Source organism: Rhinopithecus roxellana, chromosome 16 (assembly GCF_007565055.1).
Source record: "Rhinopithecus roxellana isolate Shanxi Qingling chromosome 16, ASM756505v1, whole genome shotgun sequence".
Lineage (NCBI taxonomy): Eukaryota > Metazoa > Chordata > Mammalia > Primates > Cercopithecidae > Rhinopithecus > Rhinopithecus roxellana.
The window spans coordinates 91,569,399-91,586,472 of NC_044564.1; the positions used below are offsets into that span (position 1 = coordinate 91,569,399).

The window sequence follows — 17,074 nt, forward strand, 5'->3', positions numbered from 1 at the left end:
TAATATGAAAATATCTTTAATTCTATTGGTAACAAAGTCACAGGTACAGCTACTACTACTGTGGTTTCTCCTACATTCGAATGGAAAGAAATGCTAAATGTTGATTAGAGGTTAGGGAAAATCCAGATGTATTCTTTCCCCAGCTGTGTCCACCAGCTCACTAAATCTTGTCCATGAACTCCAGGTTAAGCTCCCCTACTACTTAAAGGATGGTCCAGGCCGGGCGCAGTGGCTCACACCTGTAATCTCAGCACTGTGGGAGGCTGAGGTGGGTGGATCATTTGAGGTCAGGAGTTCAAGACCAGCCTGGCCAACATGGTGAAACCCCATCTCTGCTAAAAATACAAAAATTAGCCAGGCATGGTGGCACATGCCTGTAATCCCAGCTACTCAGGAGGCTGAGGCAAGAGAATCCCTTGAACCCGGGAGGCAGAGGTTGCAGTGAGCCGAGATCGCGCCATTGCACTCCAGGCTGGGCGACAGAGCAAGACTCTATCTCAAAAAAAAAAAAAAAAATGGATGATCTGGACCAACAGCCTGGGGTGGCTAATGCTTCTCAAATCCTCTGGGATAAATGCAGGTTCTGATTCAGTGAATGTACCCTAAGAGTCTGCATTGCTAAGAGGCCCCTAAGGGGCCCCAAGTTAGCAATGCTGTTTCTGGTGCAGGCACCACAAATGGCAGACAAAAGCCTCAAGGCTTCTCCTGGTGACGACTTTAACCTGGAGTGGAGGTCGGAGCTGGAATGCACACGGCACACGGATGGTGTTTCCTGATCCTTGAAGTCTCTAGCAGTGGCTTGGAGTTCTCCAGCTTCACCCTCAAGGGGCATGCGTTCCTTTTCCATAAGTATGTGATGACAGAGAGGAACATGGGTGGAGATTCTGAGCAGCTAGGTGCCCTGCTTCCCGAAAGCTCCCACGGAGCACAGCAGCTGCTGGTCAGGTAAGCCGCAGACCCGTGGCAAGTCCCAATACACAAAATGCATGCACAACTACACACGACCATTCACAGAAAATAGAGACGACTCACAAGTGCAAGTCACCAAGCCCTAAAAGTGCAAGGAAAAAAGCAACTAAAGATTTTTTTTTTTTGAGATGGAGTGTCGCTCTGTCACCCAGGCTGGAGTACAGTGGTACAATCTCAGCTCACTGCAACCTCTGCCTCTCAGGTTGAAGCCATTCTCCTGCCTCAGCCTCCAGAGTAGCTGGGATTACAGGTGCCCACCATCACGCCCAGCAAATTTTTGTATTTTTAGTAGAGATGGGGTTTCAGCATGTTGGCCAGGTTGGTCTTGAACTCCTGACCTCAGGTGTCTGCCTGCCTTGGCTTCCCAAAGTGCTGGGATTACAGGCATGAGCCACCGTGCCTGGCCTAAAGACTTTGAAATTAGTAACAAATGTACCTTCCCTATTTTCCTGAGTGCACAAAAACATATATTTAACTCTTCTCTAAACTAGGTCCTATTATGTAATCAACCTCAGCTGTGAAAAAACTCCAACTGCTTGAGATATACTTAATATAAAAAGTATTAAAACAGCAGGAAATAGTCCAAGTTAACAAATGGTGTAACTGTTATTTGTAGTACCATGGCAAGAAGTGTGCAAAATATCAAGGTAATTAAACTAATTTTTGTGTCCCATCCACTAGTGGTTTTTACAATGTTTTTACCAGGAAAAATTAAATCTGGAGACCTGGGTCACTGGGCCGACATTTCTTTCTTCAGCCTCGATGGGGTTTGCAGAGCCTTTCCATTACCACTTCTCCACCTCCAGCACCCCCAACAGCCTGACTGGAGCTTTCTTCAACCTCCCTCTTCCCTTAAACCCAAGTTCTTTAGCTGTACAGCAAACATTTCAACTTTCAACCTAGTTACTAGGGCTGCTGGGCTGCTCTTAGGGTGCCCTCTGCTGGCCACACATGGAAGCAGGTGTAAAAGTCTTAAACATCTTCAGGAATTCCAAGAATAAAAATTAAAGATAAAAAAATAATTGGAAGAAAGAAAGAATTAGTTTGTGTTTGTTTTACTTAGCATCTTTGGTCTCTGGGATTCAAAAAGAATGTTGATGCAACAGGAGGTAGTTAAGAAAAGTCTGGATGGCTAGGTGCAGTGGCTCAAGCCTGTAATCCCAGCACTTTGGGAGGCCGAGGCGGGTGGATCACCTGAGGCCAGGAGTTCGAGACCAATCTGGCCAACTGGTGAAACCCAGTCGCTACTAAAAATACAAAAAAAAAAAAAAAAAAAAGCCCAGCTTGGTGGCGTACACCTATGATCCCAGCTACTTGGGAGACTGAGACACGAGAATCACTTGAATCTGGGAGTTCAAGATTGCAGTGAGCCGAGATCATGCCACTGCACTCCAGCCTGGGAGACAGAGCAAGACCTTGTCTCAAAAAGAAAAGTTTGGGAGCTCCTAGGTTACACTCCAGAAGCCTTTTAATTATTTTATCTTACTAATTTATTTGTGCTTGTAGACACAGAATTTTGCCATGTTGCCATGCCCAGCCCTCCAGAAGCCTCTTAAAAGCACATTGAAGGCTGCGCACAGTGGCTCACGCCTGTAATCCCCACACTTTAGGAGGCCAAGGTGGGAGGATCACTTGAGCTTGGGAGTTCGAGACCAGCCTGGGCAATAGGGCACAACTCCGTCTCTACAAAAACTATTTAAAATTTGGCAGGCTAATTTTTTGGTAGTGGTCCCAGCTCCTCAGGAGGCTGAGGTGGGAGGATCGCTTGAGCCTGGAAGGTGGAGATTGCAGTGAGCCGAGATCATGCCACTGCACTACAGCCTGGGAGACACAGTGAGACCCTGTCTCAAAAATAATAATAAAATAAATTTAAAAGCATATTGAAACAGTAAAGAACTCCTACAACTCAGCAACAATAAAACAAACAACTTGATTAAGAAATGGGCAATGGACTTGAATAGACATTTATTTAAGAAGATAAACAAATGGTCAACAAGTACATGAAAAAATGCTCGACACCACTAACCGATTAATTAAGGAAGCACAAATCAAAACCAAAACAGCCAGGCAGGTGAGCCTAGAGTCCCAGCTACTCCAGAGGCTGAGGTAGGAGGATAACTTGTGCCCAAGAGCTACAGACCACCCTAGGCAACATAGTGAGACCCCATCTCTAAAAACAAAATAAAATAAAAATAAATTTTTTTGAACATCCATTATGATGGCTACTAGTAAAAATGAAACAGAAAATAACAAATGTTATTGAGGTTGTAGAGAAATTGGAACCCTTGATGGCAGGAATGTAAAATGGTGCAGCCACTATGGAAAACAGCATAGCAATTCCTCAAAAAATTAAAAATAGAATGACCACAGAATCCAGCTATTCCACTTCTAGGCATATATCTAAAAAAACTGAAAGCAGAGTCTTGAAGACATATGTGTACACCCATATTAATAGCAGCATTATGCATAATAGCCAAATGGTGGAAGCAAGCCAAGTGTCCATCAGCAGATGACTGGATAACAGATGCAGCAAACCCACACCACACATTCGGACGTAAGGAAGGACACTCTGCATGCTACAACACGGACGAACGTTGGCGATATGATGCTAAGTGAATACACCTGTCACAAAAACACCAATACGATATGATCCTACTTACATAAGGGATCTTGAATAGTCAAACTCACAAAGACAGCAGAATGGGGGTTGCCAGGGGCCGGGGGGATGGGGATATGGGGAGTTCTTGTTTCATGGGTACTGAGTTTCAGTTTTGCAAGATGAAAAAGCTCTGGAGGTAGGTCGTACAATCAGTATGCTTACTCCTGCTGGACTGCATACACTTAAAAATGGTTAGAACGGTAAATTCTGTCGTGTACTTTACCACAATTAAAAAAAAATTTTTTTTGAGACAAGGTCTCACCTTGTCACTGAGGCTGGAGTGCAGTGGCGTGATCACAGCTCACTGCAGCCTCAACCTCCCAGGCTCAAGCAATCCTCCCACCTCAGCCTCCCCCGTAGCTGGGATCAGAGGTGCGCACCACCATGCCTGGCTAATTTTTTTTTGAAGAGATGGTGTTTCACCATGTTGCCTGGGCTGGTCTCAAACTCCCGGGCCCAAGCAATTTTCCCACCTCAGCCTCCCAAAGTGCTGGGATTACAGGTGTGAGCCACCGCACCCAGCCACATAAAAATCCACACAATGATTCCTTCCTGTGCTGGCCTGCTCCAGATCTGGCTCAGCTTCTCGAAACTCAGAAAGTTGCCGCTCGCAAGAATTTAGAGATCTAGTTGAATTTTACAGATCAAAATACTACAGGCCACCACAGGCAAAGTGACTTGGGAAAGGTCTCCCGAGTTTAATAGTAGAGACAAGATTAGTTAGTCTGGCTCCTGACTCCCAGACTGGGGCTCTCCCCTGCACTCCCAATTCCAGGGGGGAGACCCATTTCCACACAGGGCGGGAAAAGTCACCCTATCCATTCGGGCCTCCTTCCCATACACCGGGGTGGGAGGTAGGTGAGCACGTGAGGAAATGCACCTTTGGTAAAAGCTCCTGAACAAACCTGGAGGGAGATGAGAAGAAACAAACAGGTCAGCGCTTAAATGCTAACAGGACTACCCGGGCGCAGTGGCTCACGCCTGTGATCCCAACACTTTAGGAGGCCAAGGTGGGCAGATCACCTGAGGTCAGGAGTTCAACACTAGCCTGGCCAACATGACGGCCAAACCTCGTCTCTACTAAAAATACAAAAATTAGCAGGATGTGGTGACAGATGCCTGTAATCGCAGCTACTCCAGAGGCTGAAGCAAGAGAATCACCTGAACCCAGGTGGCAGAGGCTGCAGTGAGTCGAGATTGCGCCACTGCACTCCAGCCTGGGGGATAGAATGAGACTCTGTCTCAAAAAAACAAAAAACAAAAAACAAACAAAAAAAAAAACAGGATAAAGCCTGAGTATTTTTTTTCCCCATTGAGTTACTTTGTAGCTTTCCCCAACCTGGAGTCATAAAGGAGTTTGGAATTGTCCCTTCAAGGTGACACATTCTGCTACATTGTGAATGGCGGACACTGTCTTCTGCCTCCAATAATACCACGTGATGAGGCATACATAGAAATGATTTTTTATTTACTTTGATGATTAGGAAAAGATACCAACATAGCTTTCATCAAAGCTAACAAATTACTGGCAGTTAACTAATTTTATTAGAATAAAGACATGTCTGTCTAAACTGAAAACAACCGGCCCTTTGCTTTGGCTGGGACCTTGAGAATCACGGCCAAGGTGCTGATCAGAAAACAGTCACAATTACATCAACCTCCTGCCAGCACATGGCACAGAGATGTCACGAAGGCCCCGCAGGTCCCTCGAAGAGCAGCTGGGGCTCCACCTACCGAGTCCCAGTGGCTTATTTTGAAAAGATTTGCTTTCCACCGGTGAGGCGTGGCCCAAGTACATTTCTCGGGACTGCCATTGGCTCATCGTGCATGCATATGAGGTAGTTCTCTTTGCATTTTGCAGATGCTCTCACTTGCCCAGGGGGTGGATGTCACGAATCTGAAACCTCTGGCTTCACATTCCCACTGGGAATACCCCCAGCCCCCAGTCACAAATCAGTCTCCAATCCTGCCACAGACTCTAGCTCTTCAAATCCAAACTGAATGTTTTCTTCATCCACAGGTTTCGGTTTTAACTGGCTGCTCAGTGTTAAAAAGGAATATCTCAAGCCCCCTGCCATGCTGAAAGGAGAAAAAAAAAAGTGAAAATAAATGACTGGGAATTTCCCAGGGGCTCCAGCAGCAGTTGCTGGCGTTTTTATCAACACAGCCTGCTTCATGCAGAGGGAATTATTCCAATATCTGTGTTTCTCCTCAAGTTTGTGGACTGCTTGATGAGAATGTCCCCTCTTATTTACAAGCCTTTGGAGGCAGAAAAAGAGTCATCAAATCTAATGCAGAACCTCAGAGAGAAAACAAGCACTTGGTTTTTACTGAATAAACTACATACCCTTAGCCTTAAATAGTATCCCACTGCTGAGACCCCAAATGCCTTTCTAAGCTGGGTTAGTCCATACCCCCTGCTTGCCGAGCCTGGTGGTCACAAAGGTTAACACCCTCCACTTCACAGAAGGAGGGCAGAGAACGCAGGGTCCTTCTGTGAGGAAGACAGGTGAGTTAAATTCCGATCCCAGCCCCGCAAACTGTCATCACACATGTCCCCATGGATCTGCATGAGGACGAACCCAGGGATGAAGTAAAATTATCTTAGAAATTAGAATGTCAAAACGCCTCCTGGCTTAACATGAAAGACTTCTCTAGGCTCTTTTGCTTATTACATATTAATCGAACTGTTTAAGGTTCTTGTTTTCCCAAAGCGAGTCCATTAAAAATTCCCACTCACCAAATATTTAATCCTACAAAGTTTAACAAAGAGAAAATGTAGTCTCCACCGATTAACATCCCAATGTAGGCAACGGATACATTCTGCAGAAAAAGAAAGAGGATTTGTCATTTTAATAGTAAAATCTTTAGGGGAAAATATAAATAGTAAAACCTGAAACTAGACATTTTAGTTACTTTGCAAAGAGACTTCTACATAGGGATATTCACAGGGGGCTGAAAAAAATAAAAACTGTTACAGGCCAGGAATGATGGCTCATGCCTGTAATCCCGATACTCTGGGAGGCCAAAGTCAAAGGATCACTTGAGCCCAGGAGTTGAAGACCAGCTGAGGCAACATAGTGAGATCCCATCTCTATAAAAACTTTTTGAAAGTAGCCAGACATGGTGGCACATGCCTGTAATCCCACAGGGACTGAAGTGGGAGGACTGCTTGAGCCCAGGAGGTCAAGGCTGCAGTGAGCTACATGCCACTGTACTTCAGCTGGGCAACAGAGCAAGACCCTGCCTCAGAAAAATAAATAAGCCATTACATATGGGGTTTACTAAATGAATGCAGTAAATTATGGTCTGATGACAACAGAAAATTGCATTATTCTCTCCCCTGTTCCAGTTGGCATGCAGGCGAAGAGTGGGGCTATCATCAGTTTGCCAGATCCTAACTCTTTACTATCACTGGGTAGTGAGGTTTTCCGGGGCTTTTTTTTCCTTCTACTTCTTTTTTTTTTTTTAGACAGAGTTTCGCGCTGTTGCCCAGGCTGGAGTGCAGTGACACAATCTCAGCTCACTGCAACCTTCGCCTCCCAGGTTCAAGAGATTCTCCAGTCCAGCCTCCCAAGTAGCTGGGACTACAGGGCGCCCACCACCACACCTGGCTCATTTTTGTAGTTTTAGTAGAGATGGGGTTTTGCCATATTGGCCAGGCTGTCTCTAATTCCTGACCTCAGGTGATCTGCCTGCCTCGGCCTCTTGAAGTGCTGGGATTACAGGCATGAGCCACTGTGCCTGGCCTGTTTTTCTTTTTTCTTTTTTTTTTTTCAACCCTGGGCACTGCAGATTGTGCAGTGTGACACTACACTGCAATCTGTGGGCACACCAGGGCCAAGTAGTGAGTTAATTATCTTGATTGTAAACTTGAGCACAGTGGAGACAGTCAAAACATTCCAGGCCATGCTCTGCCCAGCGCATTCTAGGAGACCTCTGGGCAGCCAAGGGACAGGTGAATTCTTGAAGCAGGCAGTGTTTTCAAACACTCTAGGACTTCGTGTGAATAGAAAAACAAAGCAATAATGGAATCCAGAACACCTCTCCCTCTATGCATTCCCGTGCGTGTGTGTGTATTCAGATGCATCCACACATCCAAACACCCACACAGCAACCCACAAGCTCACCGGCCTCACCACACCGCACGCACCTCCACAAGGGCTCCACTTCTCAGTGGGCAGGTTCTCCCAGAAAACCAAATTATGGATCACAAGGTGTCTTACCAATCATTGATACCTGGGTTTTGTTTTGTTTTTTTTTTTTAGCTTTTCACTTCATTTTCCCAGACCCACCCCTCCAAGCCACCCCCAACTTAAAAGTTATAATTTGTCTCTCCTTTATAAATTAGCAATCTGTCCCTCTATTCTATGCAGTAGATTAGAAGAATTAAGATGGGGCTGGGCTCAGTGGCTCATGCCTGTAATCCCAGCACTTTGGGAGGCTGAGGTGGGTGGATCACGAGGTCAGGAGTTCAAGACCAGCCTGGCCAACATGGTGAAACCCAGTCTCTACCAAAAATATAAAAAATTAGCCAGCTGTGGTGGTGGGTGCCTGTAATCCCAGCTACTCGGGAGGCTGAGGCAGGAGAACTGCTTGAACCAGGGAGGTGGGTGCAGTGAGCCAAGATTGCACCACTGCACTCCAGCCTGGATGACAGAACGAGACTCTGCCTCAAAAAAGAAAAAGAAGAAGTAAGATGGGATCACACAGGCCCAGCTGAAAAGGTCACAGCCCTCATTCTTACACCACCACCACCACAACCAACAAAATCAAATCCGGCCTCCAGCAGAAAATCTGGATTCACAGTCCATTCCTTGACTCAGTTGTTCCTTCCAAGGCTCCATCCACTCACCTTGATGGCTCCAACCACTGCTGTCGTCAAGGCTGAATTGTAATAGCTGCACAGAACCGTGGAGTACATCAGTAGAAACCTGCGACAAGGAAGCAGACACTGGAGTGTGCGTCTCACTACGCTGGGTAATAATAAATAGGTTAAGGCCAGCGGTGACCCCCACACAAGCACTTTAAGCAAAGAAAAAAGAAACACATATCATAAAGGTTTTGTAACCCACACCTTAAGATATCTTGCTATTGGTCTTATGACAGGAAATTGGTTCAGCTGTGAATTAGCTAAACCTTCTACTTAAGGCATCCTGCTCACTTTCTCTGCACATTTCCCCCGAGTGTTTCCACAACCTGGGGGTAAGAAGAACAAGGTTTAATGACCTGAAATCTCTCATTTATCAGCATGTTAAATGAAGTTAAGACTTTGAATTTTTTGTTTGTGTGTTTTTTGAGACGGAGTCTCGCTCTGTCACCCAGGCTGGAGTGCAGTGGCGTGATCTCGGCTCACTGCAAGCTCCACCTCCTGGGTTCATGCCATTCTCCTGCCTCAGCCTCCCGAGTAGCTGGGACTACAGGCGCCCGCCACCGCACCCAGCTAATTTTTTTGTATTTTTAGTAGAGACGGGGTTTCACCATGTTAGCCAGGATGGTCTCGATCTCCTGACCTCAGGTGATCCACCCGCCTTGGCCTCCCAAAGTGCTGGGATTACAGGTGTGAGCCACCGCGCCCGGCCGACTTTGAGTTTTTAATCCTCTGTGCATCAGAATCACCTGTTGCACCTTTTTTTTTTTTTTTTTGGTAGGGACGGAGTCTCACTCTGTCAACCAGGCTGGAGTGCAGTGGCGCAATCTCGGCTCACTGCAACCTCCACCCCTAGGTTCCAGCAATTCTCCTGCCTCAGCCTTCCGAGGAGCTGGGCCTACAGGCTCATGCTGCCACGTCCAGCTAATTTTTTTTGTATTTTAGTAGAGATGGGGTTTCACCGTGTTGCCCAGGCTGGTCTTGAACTCCTGAGCTCAGGCAATCCGCCCGCCTTGGCCTCCCAAAATGCTAGGATTACAGGCGTGAGCCACCATGCCCAGTCTGCCTGCTGCACTTCCAACACACAATGAACGATGCCTGGCAGAGGTTCTGATTCACATGGTTTGAGGTGGAGCCCTGACCACGCACGAGATGAAAGATCCTCAGGTGATTCTGACCTGCAGCCAGCGAGGAGGACCCCTGGTGTAGGAAGAGAAAATCAGCTGAGCGACTGCTGCCTTCAGACAGAGGAGATTGAAACAGATGCCACGTGTGGATAAGGCTACTGTACCTGTTACGAAAGTTAACTCAGGCACTTAACATGACCGTAGGTATTGATACTTACTTGCCAATAAAATGATACAGCCTTGTGAACAAGAAAACACATACACAGGTAAAGAATGCCAAATCCAGTCAGGTAAAGAAGTGAGCTAATTCCAGTCAAGCCGTAATGGAAATTAGCTGCAACCTCACCTAAGCTGCAACTCAGATCAGATGATGAAATGTTGAAAGGGAATACAAACCGGCTGAGAAAGAAACATGGCAGGTACAGGGAGAGCATAAGGTGTGTGAGATTTGAAAAGCTAAATCCCAGGTCAGGCTGGACACGGTGGCTCATGTCCATAATCCCAGCACTTTAGGAGGCAGAGGTGGGTGAATCGCCTGAGGTCAGGAGTTCCAGACCAGCCTGGCCAACATGGTGAAACCCTCTCTCTACTAAAAACACGAAAATTAGCCGGACATGGCGGCACATGCCTGTCATCCCAGCTACTCAGGAGGATGAGGCAGCAGAATTGCTTGAACCCGGGAGGCGGAGCTGAGATCATACCACTGCACACCAGCCTGGGTGACAGGGCGAGACTCTGTCCCAATTAATTAATTAATTAGTCCCAGGTTGAAGGCAGGAGCTTGGATTCCCCATTGACAGAAGCAAACTCAATCTAGCAAAGGGCTCAGTGCACCTGCGCTTGGGTAAGCACAGAATTTATTGAATTCTAGAATCCTGCTAGAATTTAACACTCGGTCTTGGTCCTAGGCTAAATCTCTGGTGGAGATCACGGTCACAGACCTTCAACATGATAACCTCTGTTGGCCTGAGTGTGTTTATTACTAAAGGTGGTAGAGGGAAAAAATCAGAATATCAAGCTTTACAAGTTGAAGAATAAACTTAATTTTAAACTTAAATTTTGTAATCTTTGGAATACTGTGTGCATTGTAATTAAAACAATTTGAAAAGTTAAAGAAACTCTTGGTTCTAATTTGAAATATATAATTGATGTTAGACTTACAATTGTAATTTGAAAGAAGAAGAGTGTTGAAGTCTCATCAGAATTTGAATTTTTTTTTTTTTTTTTTTTTTTTTTGAGATGGAGTCTCACTCTGTGGCCAGGCTGGAGTGCAGTGGTGGATCTCGGCTCACTGCAACCTCCGCCTCCCAGGTTCAAGCAATTCTCCTGCCTCAGCCTCCCAAGTAGCTGGGACTACAGGCGAGCGCCACCATACCCAGCTACTTTTTGTACTTTTAGTAGAGACGGTGTTTCACCATGTTGGCCAGAATGGTCTCGATCTCTTGACCTCGTGATCTGCCCGCCTCAGCCCCCCAAAGTGCTGGGATTACAGGTGTGAGCCACCGCGCCCGGCCTGAATGTTTTTTAAGAAGCTGATTTACCCCATTTCTAAATTTGGTTTATTAGATTTCAAACAGTTGCTTAAGTACAGAAAGCAATCTACTAGCTTTGTTAATTGGCCTCAGGGGTTGGAATTGCTGAAGAAAAAGTAGGCAGCTCCCATTTGTAAAAGCAGTTGAAAATGCTTAAATTATTTTAATTCACTAAGCTGTAAATAGAACTGATTTACAGTACATTGTTTAGGGGATTTTAATCAGTTAAACTTGAGTTAATAAACCATTTATCAAATAATGAAAATAAATGTTCTTTTATAGAAAAATTGTTAGCCTTATAAATAAGGCAATAATATTTGTAAGTTGAACATTAAGGCTTAAGAAAAAAATCTAAGTTTTGGCCGGGCATGGTGGCTCATGCCTGTAATCCCAGCACTTTGGGAGGCCAAGGCAGGCAGAGAGTGAGACGATCCTGGCCAACACAGTGAAACCCCGTCTCTACTAAAAATACAAAAAAATTAGCCGGGCGTGGTGGCAGGCACCTGTAGTCTCAGCTACTCGGGGCTGGCTGATTTTTGTATATTTAGTAGAGACAGGGTTTCACCATGTTGGCCAGGCTGGTCTCGAATGCCTGACCTCAAGTGATCTGCCCACCTCGGCCTCCCAAAGTGCTGGGATTGCAGGCTTGAGCCACCATGCCCACATGATGATATAAATTAATAGCTTATCTTAAACAGGTACTGGACAAAGACAGAACTAGAAATCATCCCTCTGCCCACTCCAAGACAAATGCGTGATTGCCTCCTTCTTCTCCTGTATGCTTGCTTTTATCTTATGTAAAATGCAGATTTGCTGAAAGCCAGACAAATGAATAATTGTTCTTCGACCTCTCCTTTCACATGTAACATGTGGATTCAGTGAGCACTAATCCAAATCTTGCAAGAAGGTAGGACTCACTCACCTTACAAGAATGTAACCTCTCACCTCCTGACATACCCTCCCTCCCTTTTTTTTCTTTCCCTCTGCCCCTTCTGCCACACTTTCCCCTTTAAATATTGAAGTCCTCAAAATTCTCCTTGGAAAAAGCACAGGCCATAGATCCTACTGTGGCTTGCGTCTCTTTTTCCCCAAGTGCATCCTCAACCTTGGAAAAATGAACCTCTAAATAGATTGAGACCCGTCTCAGACACTCTTTGGTATTATAGCAGGGGTCCCCAAGCCCTGGGCCTCGGACTGATACCAGTCCACAGCCTGTTAGGAACCAAGGTGCACAGCAAAAGGTTAGCAAGCATGACCGCCTGAGCTCTGCCTCCTGTCAGATCAGTGGTGGCATTAGATTCTCATAGGAGTGCAAACCCTATTGTGAACTGCACATTGGAGGGATGTAGGTTGCGTGCTCCTTATGAGAATCCAATGCCTGATGATCTGAGGTAGAACAGTTTCATCCCAAAACCATCCTTACCCATCCTCCATCCATGGAAAAATTGTCTTCCAAGAAACCAGTCCCTGGTGCCAAAAAGGTTGGGGACTGCTGGTTCACAGTGTCTTTCAGGACTGTGGTTGGCACCGGCCCTTTCACCTTTCTATCGGCTTCTTAACAAAACATTTCAAAGCGTAATAATTTTTAAATTATATTTTCAACTCGGAATAGAGGTTTGGTGGCTGAAAAAAGCAAGCCCGAAATGCAAACCCAAAAGCGATGAAAGCAAGTAAGAGGCTGAGTGGGCTCACGTGGAGTCTGGAGTTGCAGACCCTAAGACATCCCTTAGCACCGGTCAGGAGAGAAGAGAGCCCGAAACCAGCAGCAGTGCCCAAAGCCAAGGAGGTGCTGGGAAGCTCACTATGGAGATGCAGATGATCAGATCCTAGCGTACTTTGAGAAACTGCAAGAAAGCAGGATTCTGAAAAAGCGGCCATGCCAAAATGGAAGTCTCCTCGCAGTGCAATTTCAGACCGAACACTTCACCATTAAAGGTAAAGTTCATGTTGGCCGGGCACAGTGGCTCACGCCTGCAATCCCAGCACTTTGGGAGGCCAAGGCGGGCGGATCATGAGGTCAGGAGTTCGAGACCAGCCTGGCCAACAAGGTAAAACCCCGCCTCTACTTAAAAAATACAAAAAAATTAGCGGGGCGTGTGGTGGCAGGGCCTGTAGTCCCAGCTACTCGGGAGGCTGAGGCAGGAGAATGGCGTGAACCTGGGAGGCGGAGTTTGCAGTGAACGGAGATTGCACCACTGCACTCCAGCCTGGGCGACAGAGTGAGACTCCATCTCAAAAAAAAAAAAAAAAGTATGGAATTGTAGACAGACGGGGTCAAGCCTCTCATGGGCAAGCCCTGGAGAGTGACAGCTCACAGCAAGGCTGCCCGCCCTCACCCACTGAGGACAGCTGACCTCAGAGGGTCAAATTCTTGATTTCCTTCATGGAATGGTTAAAGAGTAAAGTGCATGTTAAAAACAAAAACAAACCAAAAAAGCCAATATGTCATCAAGTTTACAATGACATGAGAAGACTTCGAATCTCTGCTCTACTGTTCACAGAGGAATACGGGCTTAGCCAGGGAAAGGAACTAGCCTAAGTTTGTGTACTAAGGGTTGACTTCTTATTTTTTGATTAGAGAGAAAAATAAGAGATGGTTTGACAAAGGGTGACTCACAAGCATGGCTTAGATTTTTTTTTTTCAAGGTTAAATGTTCTCAGTCAACAACTGGGAAAACTACAGGTATTTTACTAAACTTATGCTTCCAACAATGGCTAAGTGCTCTAAGGCAGTGGTCCCCAACCTTTCTGGCACCAGGGACCGGTTTTGTGGAAGACAATTTTTCCATGAATGGGGGAGAAGTTTGGCTTGGGGCCAAACTCTAGGGGGAGGAGGGGGTAACTGAGCCCAGACTCTCAAAAGGCCTAAAGGGACCAAGGTCTGGGGCAACACCTGGTTACCAGCAGAAGCAAATACAACCTGTCCCTGTGGAAAAGTGTCTCAAATTCCCAATTTCAGCTCATGGGGCTGATCAAGATTAAGCAAAATGGGCCAGGTGTGGTGGCTCATGCCTGTAATCCCAGCACTTTGGGAGGCCGAGGCAGGAGGATCACCTGAGGTCAGGAGTTCGAGACCAGCCTGGCCAACATGGTGAAACTCCGTCTCTACTAAAAATACAAAAATTAGCCAGGTGTGATGGTGAGTGCCTGTAATCCCAGCTACTCAGGAGGCTGAGGCAGGAGAATCACTTGAACACAAGAGGTGGAGGTTGCAGTGAGCCAAGATCATGCCACTGGACTCCAGCCTGGGGGACAAAGTAAGACTCTACCTCAAAAAAAAAAAAAAAAAATTAAGCAAAATGCTCACAATCACAGGTCACCAAACACAGAAAAAAGCAAACCACAATGAACATCACCTGAAAGAAAAAACTACATACTTAAATTCTCAAGAGCTGCAGATGCTGGGATTGTCAGATACAGAATATAGAAGAGCTGTGTATGACACTTAAAGAAGTAAAAGGCACAGTCACAAGGATCACCAGTGAGAGTATTCTAAATGAACAGGCATGCTTGGGAAAAAAACTGTGGAACTTTTACAAAGAAAATATAAAATTGTTCAAATCAAAAACTTCATCAGCAGGTTAAACATTTAAATCAGACACAGCTAAAGAGAGAACTAATGAATGGAAGAGATACATAAATGTTTTTACTACATGTGACTACATCACTGCAATTGAAATCGAGTTTGAGAATGGAAGAGTGTTGATCAAAGAGGTCATGAGTTGTCTTAGTTCACCTACACAGAATGAAAAGTGTGGCAGGTGGAGAGGGAATGCATCTTCCTTCACAGGAAAAATCATTTGACGAGTAATTCCCTGCTATAGGAATTCAAGAGCCCCTTCAGTATGGGAGAAGGCACCAGGGCCTGTATTGGAATGAACCCCCGCTCAGGCAGGATCCTCCCAAGATTTCCAACAGTGTTGCCTCTGGAGAAGAAAACAACAGTGCTGGAGGCAGGGAAGAATGGAGGGGAGCTGGTGTTCCCTATTTATTCTTTTTTTTTTTTTTTTTTTTTTTTTTGAGATAGGGTCTCCTCTGTCACCCAGGCTGGAGTGCAGTGGCACGATCGTGGCTCACTGCAACCTCCACCTCCTGGGTTCAAGCGATTCTTCTGCCTCAGACTCCTGAGTAGCTGGGACAACAGGTGTGCATCACCACACCCAGCTAATTTTTGTATTTTTAGTAGAGATGGGGTTATGCCATGTTGGCCAGGCTGGTCTGAAACTCCTGACCTCAGGTGACCCACCCACCTCAGCCTCCCTATTTATTCTTTCATACCTTTTTAATGATTTCCTGGTTGCATGTATCACCTATTCATGCAAAGGGATTTTCAAGTCTTTAGAAGACTGAAATAGACACAAACTATATGGCCTCTTAAGAAGAAGATATACCTGGCCGGGCGCGGTGGCTCAAGCCTGTAATCCCAGCACTTTGGGAGGCCGAGACGGGCGGATCATGAGGTCAGGAGATCGAGACCATCCTGGCTAATACGATGAAACCCCGTCTCTACTAAAAAATACAAAAAACTAGCCGGGCGACGAGGCGGGCGCCTGTAGTCCCAGCTACTCGGGAGGCTGAGACAGGAGAATGGCGTGAACCCGGGAGGCGGAGCTTGCAGTGAGCTGAGAGCCGGCCACTGCACTCCAGCCTGGGTGGCAGAGCAAGACTCCGTCTCAAAAAAAAAAAAAAAAAAAAAAAAAGAAGAAGATATACCTAAAGAAAATTTCAAGAACAGGGCTGGGCGCGGTGGCTCACACCTGTAATCCCAGCACTTTGGGAGGCTGAGGCGGGCGGATCATGAGGTCAGGAGATTGAGACCATCCTGGCTAACACAGTGAAACCCCGTCTCTACTAAAAGTACAAATAATTAGCTGAGCATTGTGGTACATGCCCATAATCCCAGTTACTCGCGAGGCTGAGGCAGGAGAATTGCTTGAACCTGGGATGCAGAGGTTGCAGCGAGCCAAGACTGCACCACTGCACTCTAGCCTGGGCAACAAAGCGAGACTCCATCTCCAATAAAAAAAAAGAAAGAAAGAAAAAGAAAGAAAATTTCAAGAACAAAAAAGCCTAACTGTTGGACCATACAACAGCCTGGACATCTCTCTTTAGAAATTTTCCTGAATATAGCAGGTATAGCACTATAGGAAAAGGCTGTCATAGTCACATCATTATGTGAGGAAGGCATCTTGAAAAACTAACGACATGGTGACAAAGACGAAAACATATCACTGCCAGGCCTGGAGGCAGGAGCCCGGAGTCCCAGCTAATCAGGAGGCTACGGCAGGAAGACTGCTTGAGCCCAGGAGTTTGAGTCCAGCCTGGGCAACACAGTGAGACTCCATCTCTTAAGAAACAAAAACAAACAAATCCTCAGCATTGAGCTTGAAATGTCAGCTGACTTCATTTCAGACAAACGTTCAGAAATCATTAGGCAACATCGTATTTTGGAGGAGAAAGGACATTAGCATGACTTTTAAAAACAAGAGTTGTCTGCTTGCTCCTGGTCTTCCAGGCTGGGTTTCCACGTATCTGGGTCCCTGCCACCTCCTTTGCTGCAGGGGTACTTTCCAGAGAAAGTCAGAGAAACACAAAGCAGTTCTGACAGAACAGACACAAGGCATATCTTGATGTGACTTGTCAAGAGATATTGTCGACCAATGTTTCTACTTATCTATGGTTTCTTACCCCAAAAAACAGGAAAGAAGAAACTGTAGGATAAACAGAACATTCTTCCATTGGTTGAATTCAGTAGCCTATTATTAAAAAAGAAAAAAAGGAATGATTAGGTTAATGACACTGCGGTTTAAATTTATTGGTTTTACTAAACTGCGTTTTGATACAGGAACCATCTTCCCAAACAGAAAATATAATGCTAAAAATCCTAGGTGACACTAGTTGGGTGACGTTGGGCAAA

The 17,074-nt window shown here is 45.8% G+C and overlaps 1 protein-coding gene across 4 annotated transcripts in view; it reads right to left on the reverse strand.

Annotated features, from left to right (window-relative positions):
- The window catches only part of SLC35D2 (solute carrier family 35 member D2), a 66,485-nt gene that overhangs the window by 2,608 nt on the left and 46,803 nt on the right, over window positions 1–17,074 (reverse strand). For 3 of the 4 annotated variants that reach the window (XM_030919872.1, XM_030919874.1, XM_030919875.1), the window contains 4 exons: window positions 16,846–16,913; window positions 8,484–8,562; window positions 6,369–6,451; window positions 5,076–5,707 (listed from right to left, as the gene is read on the reverse strand). In XM_030919872.1, coding sequence (XP_030775732.1) covers window positions 5,575–5,707; window positions 6,369–6,451; window positions 8,484–8,562; window positions 16,846–16,913 — 363 coding nt within the window. In that variant the 3' untranslated portion in view covers window positions 5,076–5,574. Of the gene's footprint in view, window positions 1–5,075; window positions 5,708–6,368; window positions 6,452–8,483; window positions 8,563–16,845; window positions 16,914–17,074 lie in introns of those variants that run through there. The other variant, XR_004054006.1, reaches the window with a different exon arrangement.